The sequence below is a fragment of the Carex rostrata genome, chromosome 3, assembly GCF_964058835.1.
Source record: "Carex rostrata chromosome 3, lpCarRost1.2, whole genome shotgun sequence".
Lineage (NCBI taxonomy): Eukaryota > Viridiplantae > Streptophyta > Magnoliopsida > Poales > Cyperaceae > Carex > Carex rostrata.
The window spans coordinates 213986-231353 of record NC_135920.1 but is presented as its reverse complement, the minus strand read 5'-3'; the positions used below and the strand labels follow the sequence as shown (position 1 = coordinate 231353).

General features: G+C 33.8%; 1 protein-coding gene across 1 annotated transcript; it reads right to left on the bottom strand.

The window, feature by feature from the left end:
* Positions 1-5168: 5168 nt before the first annotated feature.
* LOC144552075 (importin beta-like SAD2) lies at positions 5169-15796 on the bottom strand. Its single transcript, XM_078300168.1, has 21 exons — positions 15469-15796; positions 14011-14234; positions 13422-13577; positions 12810-12972; positions 12222-12406; positions 11899-12072; positions 11298-11443; positions 11055-11178; positions 10780-10960; positions 10449-10608; positions 10322-10363; positions 9896-10014; positions 9543-9744; positions 9137-9268; positions 8332-8435; positions 7832-8011; positions 7372-7511; positions 6819-6958; positions 6515-6663; positions 6157-6280; positions 5169-5867 (listed from the first exon to the last, which is right to left on the bottom strand). Exons 1-21 carry the CDS (start codon positions 15556-15558, stop codon positions 5674-5676), a joined length of 3129 nt encoding a protein of 1042 aa, XP_078156294.1. The 5' UTR covers positions 15559-15796; the 3' UTR covers positions 5169-5673.
* Between the last annotated feature and the right edge of the window lie 1572 nt (positions 15797-17368).

Here is a 17368-nt window from a genome sequence, read left to right as displayed (position 1 = left end):
AATATTTTTGAGTTTTTCATATCGTTTTTTTTTTTTTGGTAAAGTAAAAGTGTAAAACCAATGAGCACTATTTAAATATTTAACACAACTACTTTTAACGATTGTATACAAATGTTTAAATGCATCATACTACATGATCAACATCAGAGGTTTAAACTATTGAATATAGTAGTTTAAATGATAATACCAGAGGTTTTAAAGGTTGTATAATGAGATTTAAAAGTTGAAAAATTTAAAGTGCTCATGGAATTTACTTAAAAAAAATGATTTCAAAATAACTCAAAAATATTTCTTCATGGATCTCATTTGAAAAAGAAAATAGAGTACAAAACGCTCGTATTTTTATATTCGTAAAATTAATCACGGATTGTCGAAAAAATGTATGAGAATGATCGAGAATTTTTTTTAAAAAATGGGTAAAAATGATCTTTCATTTTTTTTACTTGAAGTCAAAAATAGTTAGGAGTTAAAACTACACAGATTTGAAATTTTATTGTTTGCATATAGAGGTTTAAATGCTTGTGAATATCATTTTAAAATGTTATAAATAAAACATTAAAAACTTGAATATGGAGATTGGAAAGGAAGTTAAACAAAATTGGAAGACTTTTTCTGTTAAACCAGTTGGAAGGACACACTCGGATATGATAATTTGGGGATCAGAACATTTCTCTTCTGTTTATTATGTTTTAATTATGTTCCGAATTTAATGTTTCATATGTTTATTTCAGGAGGCGGCGTGGTATATATAGTTGGATAAGATATATTGCCATTTTGAAAGGGTGAAAATGAAAATGATCTGTTTTAGAATTGTTTTATCAACGGAGGAACAAGGACCGACTTACAATGCACTTCTATTAAATAATTTATAATAATTCAGATAGAATTTAGTCAACTATTTCTTTTTTCCTATAAATTTTTGTCAACTGATATTTTTAAGAGAGAATCTGAGATAAAAAGGAATCATGATTCTAGAAGCCGTTGAGAAAAGTTAATTTTTGCAAAATCATCTAGGCATTTGACGTTTAGAAATATTATATTTGACCATTATATTCTATATTTTTCCTCCAAAATCATCTAGGCATTTTTAGTCTAATTTTTTTAAAAGAAAAATAAATGCAACTTGTATTTATTTTGCCAAAAAATAGTGTACGTTCAAGTAGTGAGTTTCAAAATTCAAAAAAGTTATTAATAGCTGTTGTAACTTGTTTTGACATACAAGTAATATATAATTGTGAACACACGAGTGAAACTAAACAATTAAGATTAGAAAGCTAAAAAATTTATGTAGAATAATTTTATTTTATAAGAAGATTGAAAAGTACCGATGCATGCAAAAATTATAATATTAAACGAATAAAATTACAATTTTTCAATTTATGGAGGTTAATTCGTTTTTCCCTTCAATACGATCATCATACCATGTGTAAGAATAATTTAATATTGAAATAAATTCATTTCATTTCAATTCGTACCCCGTGTAACATATTCATCTAAATTTCAAACTTGCAAGTTGCAACTGTTCACACAAAAACGTATGGTACAAAGTTTCAGTACAGTAAATTGTACCTTTTAAATCTTAACTTTACTTTCAATTCAGACTGCAAGTGCACAATTCTATCGTGTAGTATAATCAATTATCAATTCTTGATGGGCCATAGCACAGTTCGATAGAAAACAAATTAAAAATTTCCACAATATCACTGAATTAATATTAATTTCTTACTCGACGTAGATTAAAAGAATTACAAAATTTCAAGCAATATTATTGAGTTAAATCATTTCATTTGCTATGAAAATACATGTCATGTCAAGTAATTTAAATTGAGTGATTTGAATTTATAATTTTAAGTGATATATTCCACAATATTAATTTTCCGCTTTGGTTATAAATTTTAGTGAATTAATTAATTAAAGTACGTAGTAGCTAGCTATATACAGCTGTACAAATACAATACAATTAATACAATGTCAAGAGAAAAAGGATTGATTATATATTTATATGTCGAAAATATCTTTGAACTCTACACGCATATATATTCTAAACAATATATCACCACATAATTAATAATGAGATCGATCGAGCATTAATTAATAGAATATATATATTGTGAAGTTTTATATCAAAAAGCTAGCCACCTTCTCTGCCAACTAAATATTTGATTGTGATGAATATATATATATATATATATATATATTAGGGTTCTCTTCTCTGCTGCAATTAATTAATTGCATGATGCTCGCATGATCGATGCATGTTAATTATAATTATAAACTTTAACTGTTTCTAATTATTCATAGATGCTGATCCGGTTCCGGTGTTGATGGACTTGAATTGCATGTAACAACAGAAATAGAATCACTGGACTAATATTAATTAATTCCCAACTTTTTAAAGCCACCATTTCACTCATTAATAATTCAATTACATTAATTCCTACCTGTCATAAATAATTAATTAGGATTCTTAATTTTCTCAATGGCAAACTTAATTAATTTATAGAGGTCATACATGAAATATATATAACTGAAGAATATGAACAATATATACATCTCGACTCGAATGAACAAAATAAAGCATTTGCTCTCCGTTTATATATGAATCAGATATTAGAAATTCAATATCATAATTAGGTAATTAATTCGGCTCCTCGAGGTTTACAGATAATAACAATCATTTAAATTATTCGATTTGGAATAAACTGTCATCTTATTTGCTGTCATTTAATTAACTATTGGGACGGGTATATATATATATATATATATATATATATATAAAAGCGGGGATCAAACTTATAATATGCGCCCATAGATTTAAAAAAGGAATTAAGTTAATCACTAGAGAGTAGAGAGTAAATTAAGATGCAATTAATGTAATCACAATCACCGTGCAAATCGATCCTTGATATCTGTTTTATATAATAATGATGATGATGATGTCAGGCTGACTTATGAATCTGGCAATTAAAATATGGAACATGTTTATTAAATATTGGGAAGCTATAATTACTTCTGTAACCCTGTAAAACCTCATAACATCACATGCATCCTGCAAAATATGAAACATGTACTTGTACAAAAACAAAACCAACGCAATCTTCATCATAAGACCATAATTATATTTCTACTTCCAACAAAATATATACTCAGTAAATTTTGAAAACTATTAAATAGATTTGGAGCGTGAACAAAAATAAATTATTTTAAATTTAAAAGGTTAGACAAGGATACACATGAAATTCTCCCTAATTAATGAAATTAAATTTGGCGTTAAAACTTGTAAAATTTGCATGCCCATCTAATTAATTTAGTAGATTTGGTTAGATTTTGCTTAATAATTAATCAACACGTAACTCCTTGAAATTTCCATGATGATAAAACATATATAATACACAAGTACAGATGAAGCCTCTTCAAAGGTTGAATATTAATTAATTCTCTCTTAATCAATTTTAATACCGTGCAAGTTGCCCACAATTTTCCGAGTCCAATAGACAATAGTAGCATCCATCCTAAACACTACTAGCAGATCCAACCTTAATTTTTTATTTCAAACTTGGCTTGTGCATTGAGGCATTGAGCTGAGCGGGTTGACGGGAAAACAACATAATATATAAAATATCTCCTTGTATTATTTTTTTTAAGTAGATTTCGTCTGATTTGTTTTGTTAATTAATAGGTTTGATGACTCCTACTAATCAAAGTCAACTGTTTGATTTGTCAGGTGTAATTTCGTTTGCGCTGGATAAAAGCGCATTGCGTTTAGAGTTTAGACTACACACCAGAGGAGCATATAAGATAGATTTCAAGCACACCGTCACCATGAGATGATCCATAATTTTCCCTAAAAGTAAAATGAGATTAATCCCAAGCCTTCAGGCAGGCTTCAGCCCATTAATATTTGTTGTGCATAGTGTTAAAGCCCAAATTAATATGTCCCCTGAAATGTGATTAAACATTTAGGTAGAAGAATTTGATAAATGGATTTGAGTTCTCTGAAAATTTATTGTGTCAGTGAAAAAAAAAAGTATGACAAATTCGAATCTAACAATCTGAAGCTCATTCAATAAGTCGTCTCCAGTGTAAAATGTAGATCAAGTACTGACTATAACTCTATAAGTGAATGGTAGCTGGTAGGTGGCATGATTTAGAGATATTGGGTCAGGATTCCTCAGTGATTAGTTGTTTAATTTTATGCAATAACAAAATGTTCTCTCAAATTTCATTAAATATACTGTTATAAATTTCAACATTTTTTTTTTAATTTTCTAAGATGTGTACGGTTTTCTATTTTAGTTCTTGCGTTCAATCATTTATTAATTTGTATTTATGGTAACATTTACCAGTATTTTTCTAGCTTAATGACTAGTGAAACAATATAATATATGACAGTGTTAGTTAATCAAATGATTTTGAAATTGCACCCGATTTGATTCAACAAATTTCGACATCGACTGTTATAGTATGTAAAGAAGATGAGGCATCAACTGCTTGCATTCTAGTGCCTCTGGCTCTTTGCCTAGTTATGAAAAAATAATAATAATAATTAAATCTGAAACTGCGCTCTTCATTCCGCCATTTAAAAAAACAATCTACATATATTTCATTCCACCATTTGTTTTTTTCATTATCGGTTCCATTGAAATACAGAGCTCCAACAAAACTAGTAGGATTATTGCCCTCACCCTAAATTTTGTAAATCTCCACATGCTTTAACCAAAAAAAAAAGAAGCTTGCTAAAAACTATCGTCCCAAATAATTTTGAATCAGATTCACTTATCAACCTCTTCAGGCCGCACGTTGGGACTTCATCTTTAATTCTTCACCACTAAATGTGAATTATATATAAATTTAGATTTGCACATCAATCATATTTATAAGAGATTACATATATTTCATATTTAATGGATGAATCTGATTTCTCAAGACGAACAAAGTACATGACAGTATCTTTCCAAAAATAACAAACTTGCTAATCCTTGTTAACTATTAACTATATTTCAATTAAAACAAGCTTGTATAATAATCTTATTGTACATACGTGTGCTAATATAAACTGTCAGCAAGAGTCCAAATTGATCGACTATTATCAGGACTGAAATTAAGCCAAGAAATTGCCCTCCCATGAATTATGTCAATTTATGTGAGAACCAAAAGCAGATTAGCAATTTAAGAAGCTAGGCCAACCGGACCTAACAATGCCATAACTCAAAAGATATTACAACCTCAAAATTCATCTATTATGACCCTCTTACATAGACATGTACCAATCGCTCATACAATAACCATATCAATATACACTCTATACCAAAATCTCACCAGTCCCACTCCAAATTAAACTAAAAAATACGACCCAAATAAAGTTAATACAAAAAATTGAAGTTTATGAGCCCCGCTAAATAGAAAAATAAGAAGAAAAAGAACGGAGAAAAAAATGCCTACAATAAATAGTGCTACAATAATGATAACAAACCACAGCGGCAGATAATAGAAACATCCCCCTTTGATGCTTCTATTATCACAACACCTTTCTTGTGAGAAGGGAAAATTGCACACTATTTTGTAATATTTTCTGCTGACCTCAAAGTCACATTTGAAAGGGAGACCAGCCGATCATGAAGCCATTGACAGACAAAATGCAAATACTTGGATCGACATAACGATATCCGGTATTCACTCAATGGAAATACTTGTAACAGAGCTGCTGTTACTCTTATGGGCATTGTTTGCCTTTTCCACCTTTTCTTTCTCAATTTCCACGCGTCTCTTATCTGCATGCTCGGCTACCCCACTAGCTAAAGCCTGGTAATGGAAATCTAGGGTCTGCATAAGCCCCTGAAACCTAGCAGGATCGGATGCTTGCACACCTGAGAGCACAAAACAATTCAATTGATTCCAGAAATTCATCTATCCAAGATTCCAGAAAATATGCAATGAATGTCACTTGGCCATGTTTCATGGAAAGAAAATTCAGTATCTCCAAAAATAAGAATATGCCTGTTTGGGCATCTTTTAGCATAATTCAAAAAAGTGGTCAACTTTGGACTTGGCCGTGCCTTAAATGGTGAAAGTACATTCATTATTGTAATAATGCACAGATTTATGGCTTTGTAGGCGCAGCAAATTCCTTCCAAGAAAAGAAGGTAGGAAGTGTACCTTGGACGGTCTCTACAAATAAAATAAATGGGTCGATCTCATCTATGGGTGACTGCATCTCTTCATCCTCATCAAAATCATCATCCGAATCATCATCCGAATCATTCTCTTGGAATCCTCTAGCCTGATTACATCACACGATCAGTTAGCATATAGAAAATAGAAGCAGAAAATAATACAGATTTCCTGATGACAGTGTGGTCATTTTCTGACAGTATCATGTGAGATTAAGCAAGGTTATTTTTTGTATGATTGATTTTTTGTTAATTTGAGATCTCCATAACTTAAATTGACTATGCTAGATAGATCAGTATTGGTTGAAAAGTAACACAATTCTTACAGTTACAGATATACTAACCTCAGCAGCTAGTTTTTGGAGTCTATGGCTGTCGGCCTCATCCCCATCCTCAGCATCTCCCATATCTGCCTCTTCCTCTTCTTCCTCTTCAGTGTCAGCGTCAAATCCATCCATCTCATCATCACCCTCCTCTGCCAGCTTCTTTGATTCTATAAATAAACCATACAAATTATTTTGTTGACTAAAAGGAATTAACATAATTTCTCATAAATGACCAAAACATGCAAGCACTTGGAGAGAATATAAATCTTAATTCATCGACCAAAATCACAGAAGGGATGGTTAAAATTATATAAAGATGCACCTTCAACTTGATCCTTGTAGGAGACAAGGAGTTCAAGAGTTGATTTGAAAACCCGCTCTAGGGCTTCAGGAGGTAATTGGTCAGCCGGGAGGCTGATAAGAGAGGTCAATCCCAAGAGGCACACCTTTTTGTCATGTTCTCTGTCAATAAAATTGCAATTAATCACAATCAGCAAGGAGACTTTTGATCCTATAGAAGAAATGAGGAGCATGAGCTAAGCAGGATGTAGAAACTCGGGACAGATGAAAAGATCCACATAATGCCTCTAGCTGGTAGAATAACTATTAACCCCACAGATAGGTATCCAGTAAGCACAACTATCTTTACCATTAGGATGTTCAAAACAAATTCTGTTTGATTAAGTATCAATTCTCACAGCAGTTTGGCCAGGGATCCAGTGCCCTTAATGATAAGAAATACAAAGCTACTCTTTTAGTTGCCAATTTTTACATTAAATTTTTTATCAAAAAAAAATGTACATTAAAATGAGATGAACCTGCTGCCTCAAAGCACGAAGAAATAGAACAAAAGAGGAACGGGTAAAAAAAAGTACCTGTTAAAGTTTTTACGAACGCCGCTCTTTTTGGTTTGTTGAAGCATCATGAACCAGAGGTTAAAAACTTCAGCTGCAACACCAAGCTTGTGAAGTATCGCAAGTGTCAGAGAAGGATTGTAAAAGAGAGCATTTGCTATCTGCACAGGGTCACAGAATATCAACACAAGTTTTCCAGTCAGAAAATAAGCGCTCTGTCATTTCAGCAAGTATGAGTACATATGGGTTGAAATGTAATGGCACATTCATCATATAATGTGCCAGCTAGATAAATTTAAGTTTTTCTTGGCCAGAACTACAAGTTTAGCATACCATCAAAGCCTTCAAAAATACATGGCACAGAAAAAGCAAAGGAAACTTTCTATCGAGCAAAAAAGGTTGGCACTCCAAGCACAGTGTGAAATACTATTTAGTATTTAAAAAGCCCAAATATACATCATGCAATATAATGACGGTATACCACTTGTATAAGCAAGCATTTCAGGTTTGGTTTTGTTGCACTTCGCAATCGATCAATTGTGATCGAAAGATAAGGTTCAACCCACTGATCCACTTGTCCTTTACAGTTTTGAAACACTACTTCAATCAGCTTCGGTGCTGGCACAATATCTGAGTCCTCCATGTTTTTATCCACCATAATCTGCCATCAGACTATATGTTAGAAATTATCCTAAAAACAAAAGGATGCCAGCATGCATATTCAATTTAACAAAATAATTTAAAAAAGTCCTGATAATGATTGCCCAGAAAATAACTTAACTATTATTGTGTTATGTACAAAAGAAGAATATATAACATAACAACAACATTGAAAAAGTGAAAATATACTAAATTATGCATTGTTAGTGTATCAGTAGTAGTTCAACAAATTTTGGTCATTGGAAAATCATAACTTAGAAACAAGATATTTTCTATCCCGTAATATAACTAAACAATTCACAGGAAAAAACAAAAATGCACCTTTGAAAGCATGTTCCATAGGCTCTGCTGGTAGTCAGGATCTTTGCAAGTTAGAAAATGAGCAGTGCTTCGTGAAATGTAGTTATCAAGGGGCACCAAAATATCTAGGAATAATAAACTGAACTAGATCAATCTTGCAAATCAGCTAAACAGTAAATAATGAGTTAATTCCATTTTCGAATGATTAGAAGGTGCAAAAAACAAAAGGCAAATAAGTAAATCAATCTAGCATTTATGCCAAGCCAACAATGTCATAAATAGCCCTTTGAGAGCACTGCTTATTCTATGCTCAAACACAAAATGCTACAGGGCAAATGAAAGTAGCTCTCTGCTATACGGCGGTGACATAGTTGGTCCTCTGTGCAAACAGTGGCCCAATATTCATTTACAATGTATGTTGCAATTTCAGACTTGTATGGTCAATTTATGGTCCACCTGGTACTAAAAAAACATCTATGTGAAGGATAACTTCCGTTATATCCACCACTGTCTGATACAGCAAAAAATAAGACCTCAACATTACGGATCCCTGATCTTAATTTAAAAACATTGAAACATTTATATGCGCTACTATCTAAATGTCATACAATCTGTATCAATTTCACTTTTGGAAAAAATAAACTATAGCCACTAACAATGAACATAAAACTCAATTAGTGCAGTGCAATACAAGTTCTGATCCTAAACAATGGGTCCACTTTTGGCACAAGAGGATACTCAAAGGAAACCATGTATCTGCAAAAAGTGATCTTCCTGTGTTCGAAAGATCACTAGTTCTTCTTTAAAAAGGATATAAACAACTCACTTTCAAAGAAATCTATAGCCCAGTCATTAAGTGCTTCAACCATTAGAGGCCAAAGGCTCCACATGTCTATAGATATTGTGGGCGAGAAGAACGTCATGTAGGAGACTATTTCCAGAATTTCTTCATAAACATCTTCACCAAAAAAAAAACAGAGAGAAAGAAAAACCTATGTAAGAAACAAATATATACATAATTTACAAAAGAGTAGTATAGTCAAGCCTCTTTCTTTCATCTGTTTACAGCTTTACTTCCGCAGAATAACCAAAAGAACTCTCCCTACTATATGATTCCAACAGCGCTAATTGACCATTAGCTGACCTGATAGTACTTCATAGATACTGATATTTGTCAAGGTAGGTTCTTGTAACAAGAATGAGCATACCTAAACATAATTTAATGGAAATACCTTGACCATCACTAGTTAACATTCTCCTCATGATAGGCATCAATGTGGGTTCGACTTGCCCAAAGAGATGAGGTAGGCTGCTGACTGATTCCAGGATGGTGCTTATTGCCCGCAAGCACCCGACAGCTGCCAGAGCACCTGAGTCATCCCCCTCATCCTCGGCCGCTTCTGACATGTTCATGCATCGCCAGAATGCTCCTGCCTGCCATCATTTAAAGAAAATAAAATAATAAAAAGAACCCACACCATCTATGGAAAACAAAATACCAATTTTGACACTGACAGATTGCAGCAAATCTAGAAGTTCAGATACTAATAAATATTTATCTCTGAGAAAAAGAGTAACAAAATACCAAATTCTGACATAATCCAATTGCATAAGGTGCCATCTCTTCACCAAATTTATCCACAATAGTCTCGAGAGTAAAGACAAGATCCTCATTCTCAACCTCGTTCATTAGTTTGAAAAACTCTGAAAATGGAAGAGAAGTAAGATGAACCCTAATGAACCAGCAGAAAGTGTACATTGCAAAAGTTCAGACTAAAAGTAATAATTTTGGTCTAAACTACTCATGGCATGAGGTCCGTACTGATGAAATGTTTTTAAGTTGTGAAGGCTGGCTTCACCATTGTTGGATGTTGTTGCTGTTTCAGACCTTATTTAGGTTGTGGATGGGTGATATCTAAAGGATCACTGCAACAGTACAGGCCATCACCATACTATTAACTCGCATGGTATTAATTTACACGCAACTACACAACCATGGTGTGCTACTTACCATCAAGAAACTGAGGTAGGCCTTTTCGAATTTCACTTAGATCTGCACAAGAAGTCACATATTAGAATATAATGAAAGAATGTGCAAAAAGAAAAAAAGGAACAAAACGATAAAGAACTTTATATGCCTTTGCATGCTTCAACAAAGGAACGGAGAGCAAACACCGAGTCAACTCTAACAGGAAGATCCGGGTCTCGCAAGCCAGCTATAACAGCGCGCATCGCAATTGTGAAGTTGTTTGGGTCAGCAAAGTTTATATGAGCATATTGACCAGCAACCCATGCTGCCTAATTTCACACATAAAAACGCAGCAGTTTACAATATAGTAGTTGCAATAGCCATGCTCTCAGAAAACATATTGATGTTATATGCAAAAAAAAAGGCGCAAAACAATTTAAGAACAAATTATATCATTATAAAAAAGGGAGGAAGCTACCAAATAAAAATCCAGTATATACCTTTGCTCGAAGGTGGCCAACCGGACTAGAAAATTCAGGGAAAACATGATGGACTAGCATCCTCTCCAACTCAGACTTGTAGGGCTCAGTCTGTTTGAGTTTATCACATAAAGCTCCAATGGCCAGAAGAGCGCCATCTTTCTGACGGTAAGGTTTCTGCTCAAGAGCTGCCTCATCATACCTGACCATCAAGTGTCAGATCAATACAAACACAAGAACTAAATTATTCTGTGTTAAATATAGATTCACGGAACTGGCATAAATGCGTGACACACCTACTAAAAATCCCCACAATGAACTGAATGAACTTTTGGAGATTTTCTTTCCCACGTTTTCTCACTAATTCACTGACAAAATCCATGGCGGCTGTCCTGGGACTATACAAATCTTCAATAATGTCTGCACAATTTTTACATTGCATGGTTCATTAAGAATAACACAACATATATAAATCTTGCAGATGCAAACATGAGATCTTAATTCCACAACTTTTCAACTAGAAAAAGGTGATATCCTACCATAGCCCTTGCGAACATATTCATGAGGGTCTTCAATCCATAATCTCTGGTCGTTATCATTGAAGCACATGAGAGGAAAAATAATCTCAAAGAGGATAATGTCCATCTGGGGCTGCATCAATTGGTACATGCTATTTTTGGGGATGCTGCAAAGAAGAGAGCATGATATATTGTTGACTTTAGTTCGCCACAAATTTAATCAGGTTTCAGTAAATTTAAGAAATTGAAAGGAACCGAAAATATTGAAAAGATTGTTACAGCACAAGGATTATGAGAAGAGTTCAAACCTAAGTTCCTAACCATAAAACACACGTACTACATAATTTAATAATCCTCTAAATCCTAACAAAGAAGGTTATTAATTGTCAAGGACAAATGTAAAAGCTTATTGAAACGTCATTAAGACAATCAATGCAAAGCCAAAAATAGAAAAATCAATTGACAATCAGAATTCGAGTGCCAAAACAGCTCCAGATATAATTAACAAACATAAAGGCAAGAAAAGAACAACAAAAATCAAAGTATCAAGCAATTGTGTTAGAAGGATTGATCAGGACATTGGAATCTACAGTTGTAACCAATAATAAATGAGAAAAGCTACCTATTGCTAAGATATTGAAGAATGAGGTTAATAACTCTGTCAGGAAGGTAGCCACCAGTGCGTATAACATTCAGCAACTTCATGTGGCATTCCAATATCTTCCCAGCATAGCTCTTCTGAAACATCTGTGCAAAGGCCTTGCTCTCTGCTCTCTGTATCTTTACATCGCCAAACCTTAAAAAGTGATAAACAATATAAAAAAGAGATTATAATTTCATGAAGTTTTTCTTAATAAATATTTATAAATATTGTTTCTCACTGATTAGTTACTCGGGTGAACCAACTTATAATATACTTGACTTTCTAACAAATTGAAGGCTTACCTAGTGTAGAGGCGGTTCAAGATGTGGATAGTCCATTTCTTCACTTTCCACCAGCCCCATGATTTCCTGACCTCAGGATCAGTAGGTTGACCATCAAGTGGAACTGGTCTATCCAACATGGTCAAGAACAAAATCATCCATGCATTGAACACATCAAATTGGAAAAGTTGCTTAGGTATCTCCAGCTGTAACATAATCAATGTACAACCCAATTTAAGTTAAAAAAATGTTCCTAGCAATTCCACAATATTATTCTTATCCATAAACTTGAACACAACGTATTATAAATGTCTGCAAGGTTTCAAGTTAACAAAATATTGTAATTGACAAGCAAACATCATCAGTCCAGTACTTGTCAATACCAACCAAGAATGAGACCAACCAACCCGCAGAGTTGAAAATGATTAGTGGATAATCACGCACAAAGGCTCGCTCAAGTTCAAAAGGATTAAGTACAGTTCGTTCCAGTATGAAACCTAACTCATGTGGCAAGATATCTCATATTTTAACACTTAGAACAAAGCGCCAAGGAGAATTGCATAAAAAGAACTTCCTATTGAAATGCCATGGTAAAAGTACATTGCGTACATAGATAGATGACCAGAAGATTTTGCAAATGAGCTTCATCAAATCAGCTGCTTCAATAGATGGGTTCGGAAGCTGAACAAGATTGTTGAATATGTTTAACAAGCGAGGAAATGTTTCTTCGACAACCATATATAAAGGCACCCTCTCTTCATCTGACTTGAACCTTTGATGAACAAAAAATAAGACAAAGATTGTGAATTTTAATAAAAGTATGACAAAGCACAGCACAATTCCAGTACCAGATGATACGGACAATTAGTATGTTATATTGGCCGTTACCCTCGATTCAAATCATGATGTTCTGTAATCTGTACCATAAGCATAGCAAAATTCCAGTACTAGATTGGTCATAATCTGTACAATACATGTTTATGGTACAGATTAGGACAAATCTAGTAAAGATATCAAAACTCACTCGAAAACAGCTTGTTTGCTCTATATGACTTGGTGTTTCTTCTTAGGAGGAATTCTCTAATGCACAAATGACTTGGCTCTTTTCAGGTGAGTTTTGATATACAGAAATGAATACTGCTTTTAAATTTTCCTTCTGGTACATTTCCAAATATACACCTTGATAGGAACATAAATAGACATGAGGGAAGAGAAACTCACTCGTATTTCCTAGTAAGAATCCTCAGCACAAAAAGAGCACCAAAGATCTGTTGGTCTTGTGCTCCGAGATTGGTCTTTATCCAGTTTATAAGATTTGGCCATTGTTCTGGATAGTCTGCATGTACTATGGTTTTGATGCTCTCTCCCAGCTGCGCCCTGCAAAATTTAATCAGTGCTCTCTCAGTATTGCATGCTTGTTAAGAAAGTTCCACCACGGGAATATTGATAAGCTGACATTTACACTTTAACAATACGGCTTCCTCTCGGCCCCTTAGGGTAAGTATAAAACTGGTGGAACGTAATGATATTTCACAGCATATAAAAATTGAACAACTTGATTGCACTCCTAAGAGACCTTTGAAATGAAATGGGTATCAAGGTATAATAAGCACAATTAGTGCAGTAAATACACCAAAATCAGCCCTAGAAATTACCGAATTCACATTAGACTACTGGACCATAGTTATAATTATATGAAAAAATAGTATTTGAGACTCACTCCGTTTAAAACTTAATCAAGAGACCTAAACAGAAATGAGCCAAGGAAAATTAAACAAACAATAAAAAATCAAGATATTACTAGGCATACCTCAACAAAGGTGGTACTTGTACTATGAACCCCAAGATATGCTCACGGACCATGGCCTTGTCGGTTTCCAATATCCTCTGGGGCTCACCTGGCTCGCCCGGTGACCAGTTCTTAGCTACAAAGTTCTTGAAGTGAATGCTTGCCACCTGGCGCACGGCTATGTCCCAAGAGCCATCAACAATAATTTGCAGCAGCCGCACCAAGTGCTGTGGTGTGTACTGTAACTGGAAATTAAGCAATATTAATAATAACTATGGAATAAAAAAAATGCCAATATGCATTTTGAAAAGATAGGAAAATCAAAGTCAAATGTAGCCTGGTCATGATTAAATGTTTCTATTGCTTTCTTTTGTGAGGACCAATGTTTTACAGAAAGGTAGACATTTTGTACCCAGCAACTGGGTTTTCAGTGTCCTTGGTCAAATTTGAACTTCAAGCTATTTAATCATTGACTATAATCTCAACAGGATAATATTGAAAGAAGAAACAACATATGAAATTTTTTAATATAGCTTGGGAAGAAAATCACAGTTGCAGACTAGCAGTGCATTTTGTGAAACTGGTACCCAACCAGAATTCAGTTTTATATCCAGATCAATTTTGCAACAGTCTCATCAAGCACACTTACGGCAGTGGAGTATCTGGTAAGAGGGAACGGGGATCAATTGACCCCCATTCATTTTGAAAATTTATCTGCGTGATATTCTATATAGTTTAGAGTAAAATGCTATGGGTACTGTAAAATTGACCCCCGTACTCGGCATGAAAATTTTATATGATTGACCCCCGTAGCCCCCTGCTTACGTATATGTGCATTTCTAACATTATATGTTTTGTTTCTCAAGCATGGTAAAATAGAAAAGTCCGTCTGATTTAGAAGGGACAGCAAAAGGTATTACAAGAAGACTCAGCATTTAAGCTATATTACATTGACATGCACTTGCCGACTGAAAATGCAAAAGAAAATAGTGAGATAATTTTACTTGTGTGATTATAAAGCAAGGAGGCGCCGCTGCTTTTTGTGGCAATTAAATTAGTAGGCAATCAAGTAGCTAAAACAAATTCAGTATACTAAGATCTCGGTTATTCTGTAGAAGATTCAAATGATTAGGCAAATGAGATATCACAATCAAACGAAACGACATCACCAGACTAGAAAAGGAAGTTTCAGATGTTATAGAAGGTCAAATCCACGTTGTACTGGCAAAACAGATTACCCTGTACAGTCAGAAGTACCATCTGAATCTCAATTATTTATAAAATAAAGCGTTCGTAATAGAAGTTGCGATGTTTGTAACAAAATTCCAATAGCAGTATATGAGGAAATTTGAAAGGGATTGAGGTAAACAGTACTGGGCCGTCAACTTACAAGGTCGAACTTGTCTTATGAAACAGAAAACATCATCAAATAAATCTGGAAACAAATGAAAAATGAAATAAATAGCAGGAGAATTATACCTGGTTAAGGCTGTCTTCGGCGGCCTTCCTCTCTTCCGGTACATGGCTAAGAGCAGCACGAAGCACCACAGCTAGACTTGGCAGATCCATTGCAAAATCTTTGGTCGGGGTTTCGAGTGATCGGACTGCCCCCTCTAGGGTTTTTTTTTTTTTTTTCTTTTTTCTTTTTTTTTCGAGGGGGGCAAGACCGCAAGAGAGAGAGAGAGAGAGAGAGAGAGAGTAGTGGAGACTGGAGAAGCCTTATTATTATTGGCTCCCTTACTTTCTTTCTTTCAGGTCTTTGCTAGAGAGAGAAACCTTGGAGAGAGAAAGGATGGAGTATTTAACCCTAGGGTTTGTTCACCCTGGCCTGTTCCATGCACCCTGTCTATTGCGTATACCGTGAGCGAATGAGTCCATGTCCCTCAAAAATCGGAAACATTCTATTAATTCGCATCTCAAATCAAATCAGCAATTCTTTTATTTTATTTATTTATTTATTTTGCCAAATATGCCTCATAGGCTAAATCAAATCAAATCAAATCAAATTTGAACCCCCGGAAATAGGCCCATCTTTTTATTAATAGAAACAAAAATATTGACAGTAGTTAATGAATTAGGTAGATTGCGAAATATAAAAAAATCGTTATGCGTCCGGATTTACGTAATATATTAAACCGCTGACTAATGAAACAGTAAAAAGACGGACGTTATTATTCATAATGTCCGAACTCAAACTTTGAGAAATTATTAGTATGTCATTTGAATGTTCATTATCAAACTGAGCACTTGAAAAACTTTTTGAAATATTAAGTAGGACGTATTCGGATTTTACTGTTCACGTGGGAAAAAAAAAATTCACTCAAACTGATTTTTTTTTCCCCACGTGAACAGTCAAATTTAGTTCAAAAATTTTGCAATCTCATTCCTATTCTTATTCCGGTCCGTCTGCCGAACACGCCCTTACTGTGTGTGCAAGGCGTTATAAACACTAACGTCATATTATCTTTTCTTTTTTTTAAAAAAAACTAAACCTATTAGAAATTAAAGCAATAGAAAAAAAATGGGCGGTGCTAATTTCAAGTCTCAAAACACTATATTTATAAATTAAGAGCTGCAAAATCTTTTCTTCCTTAATACCAGTTTTATCCTCAATAATTAGCTTCTTAATCTTTGCTTCATGTTGTCAGTAAAGTAAAGAAAGTTAATTCATCTGGTAATAATTAATGCATTAAAAGAAACGAGTAAAGGTCACCTTTACCTGGCCCTTAACAGATTTATTGTTTCTTTCTATATTGAGGAGGGTTTCAATGTCAAATTTTTTATAAATATTCAAAAATAAAACAAAATTACGGAATCCACTTCTTTTTTGAATGGATTTCGATTTATGCCCCTTCCGGTTATCAAATAACCGAATTTGGAATAAATTTTCGGTCACTGGGTACCCGGACGCATGCAAATTATCCAGTAACTGGGTAACCGGAAAGAAGGAAATTGTTGAGTTATTGAGTAACCAGAAAGAAAGTTCAATTAGTGGGTCACCGGAAAATAAAGTAGATTTTTTTTATAAAATTCGAAAATTTTGGTGTATCTGCGAAGAGAAAGAGAGAGCGAGAGAGAGAGAAAGACAGAAAGGGTGAAACCGAGAGGGAGGGAGACAATGGCAGGTACCGAAAAAAAAAAAGGGAAAAAGCTGCAGAAAAGGAAGAGAAGAGAGGCAGAGAAAAGGGGCAGCGAGAGAAGAGAGGAAGCAACATGTTTTTTTTTATTTATAAAATAGTATAATATTGTTTAGATGGTTTAGAATTTATAATATTGTTTAGATTGTTTTTCGAATAATTTAGAAAATTTCAAAACGGTTTAGATTATTGTCGAAATAATTTTGATGATTTCCAAGTGGTATAGATTAGTTTAGAAAATT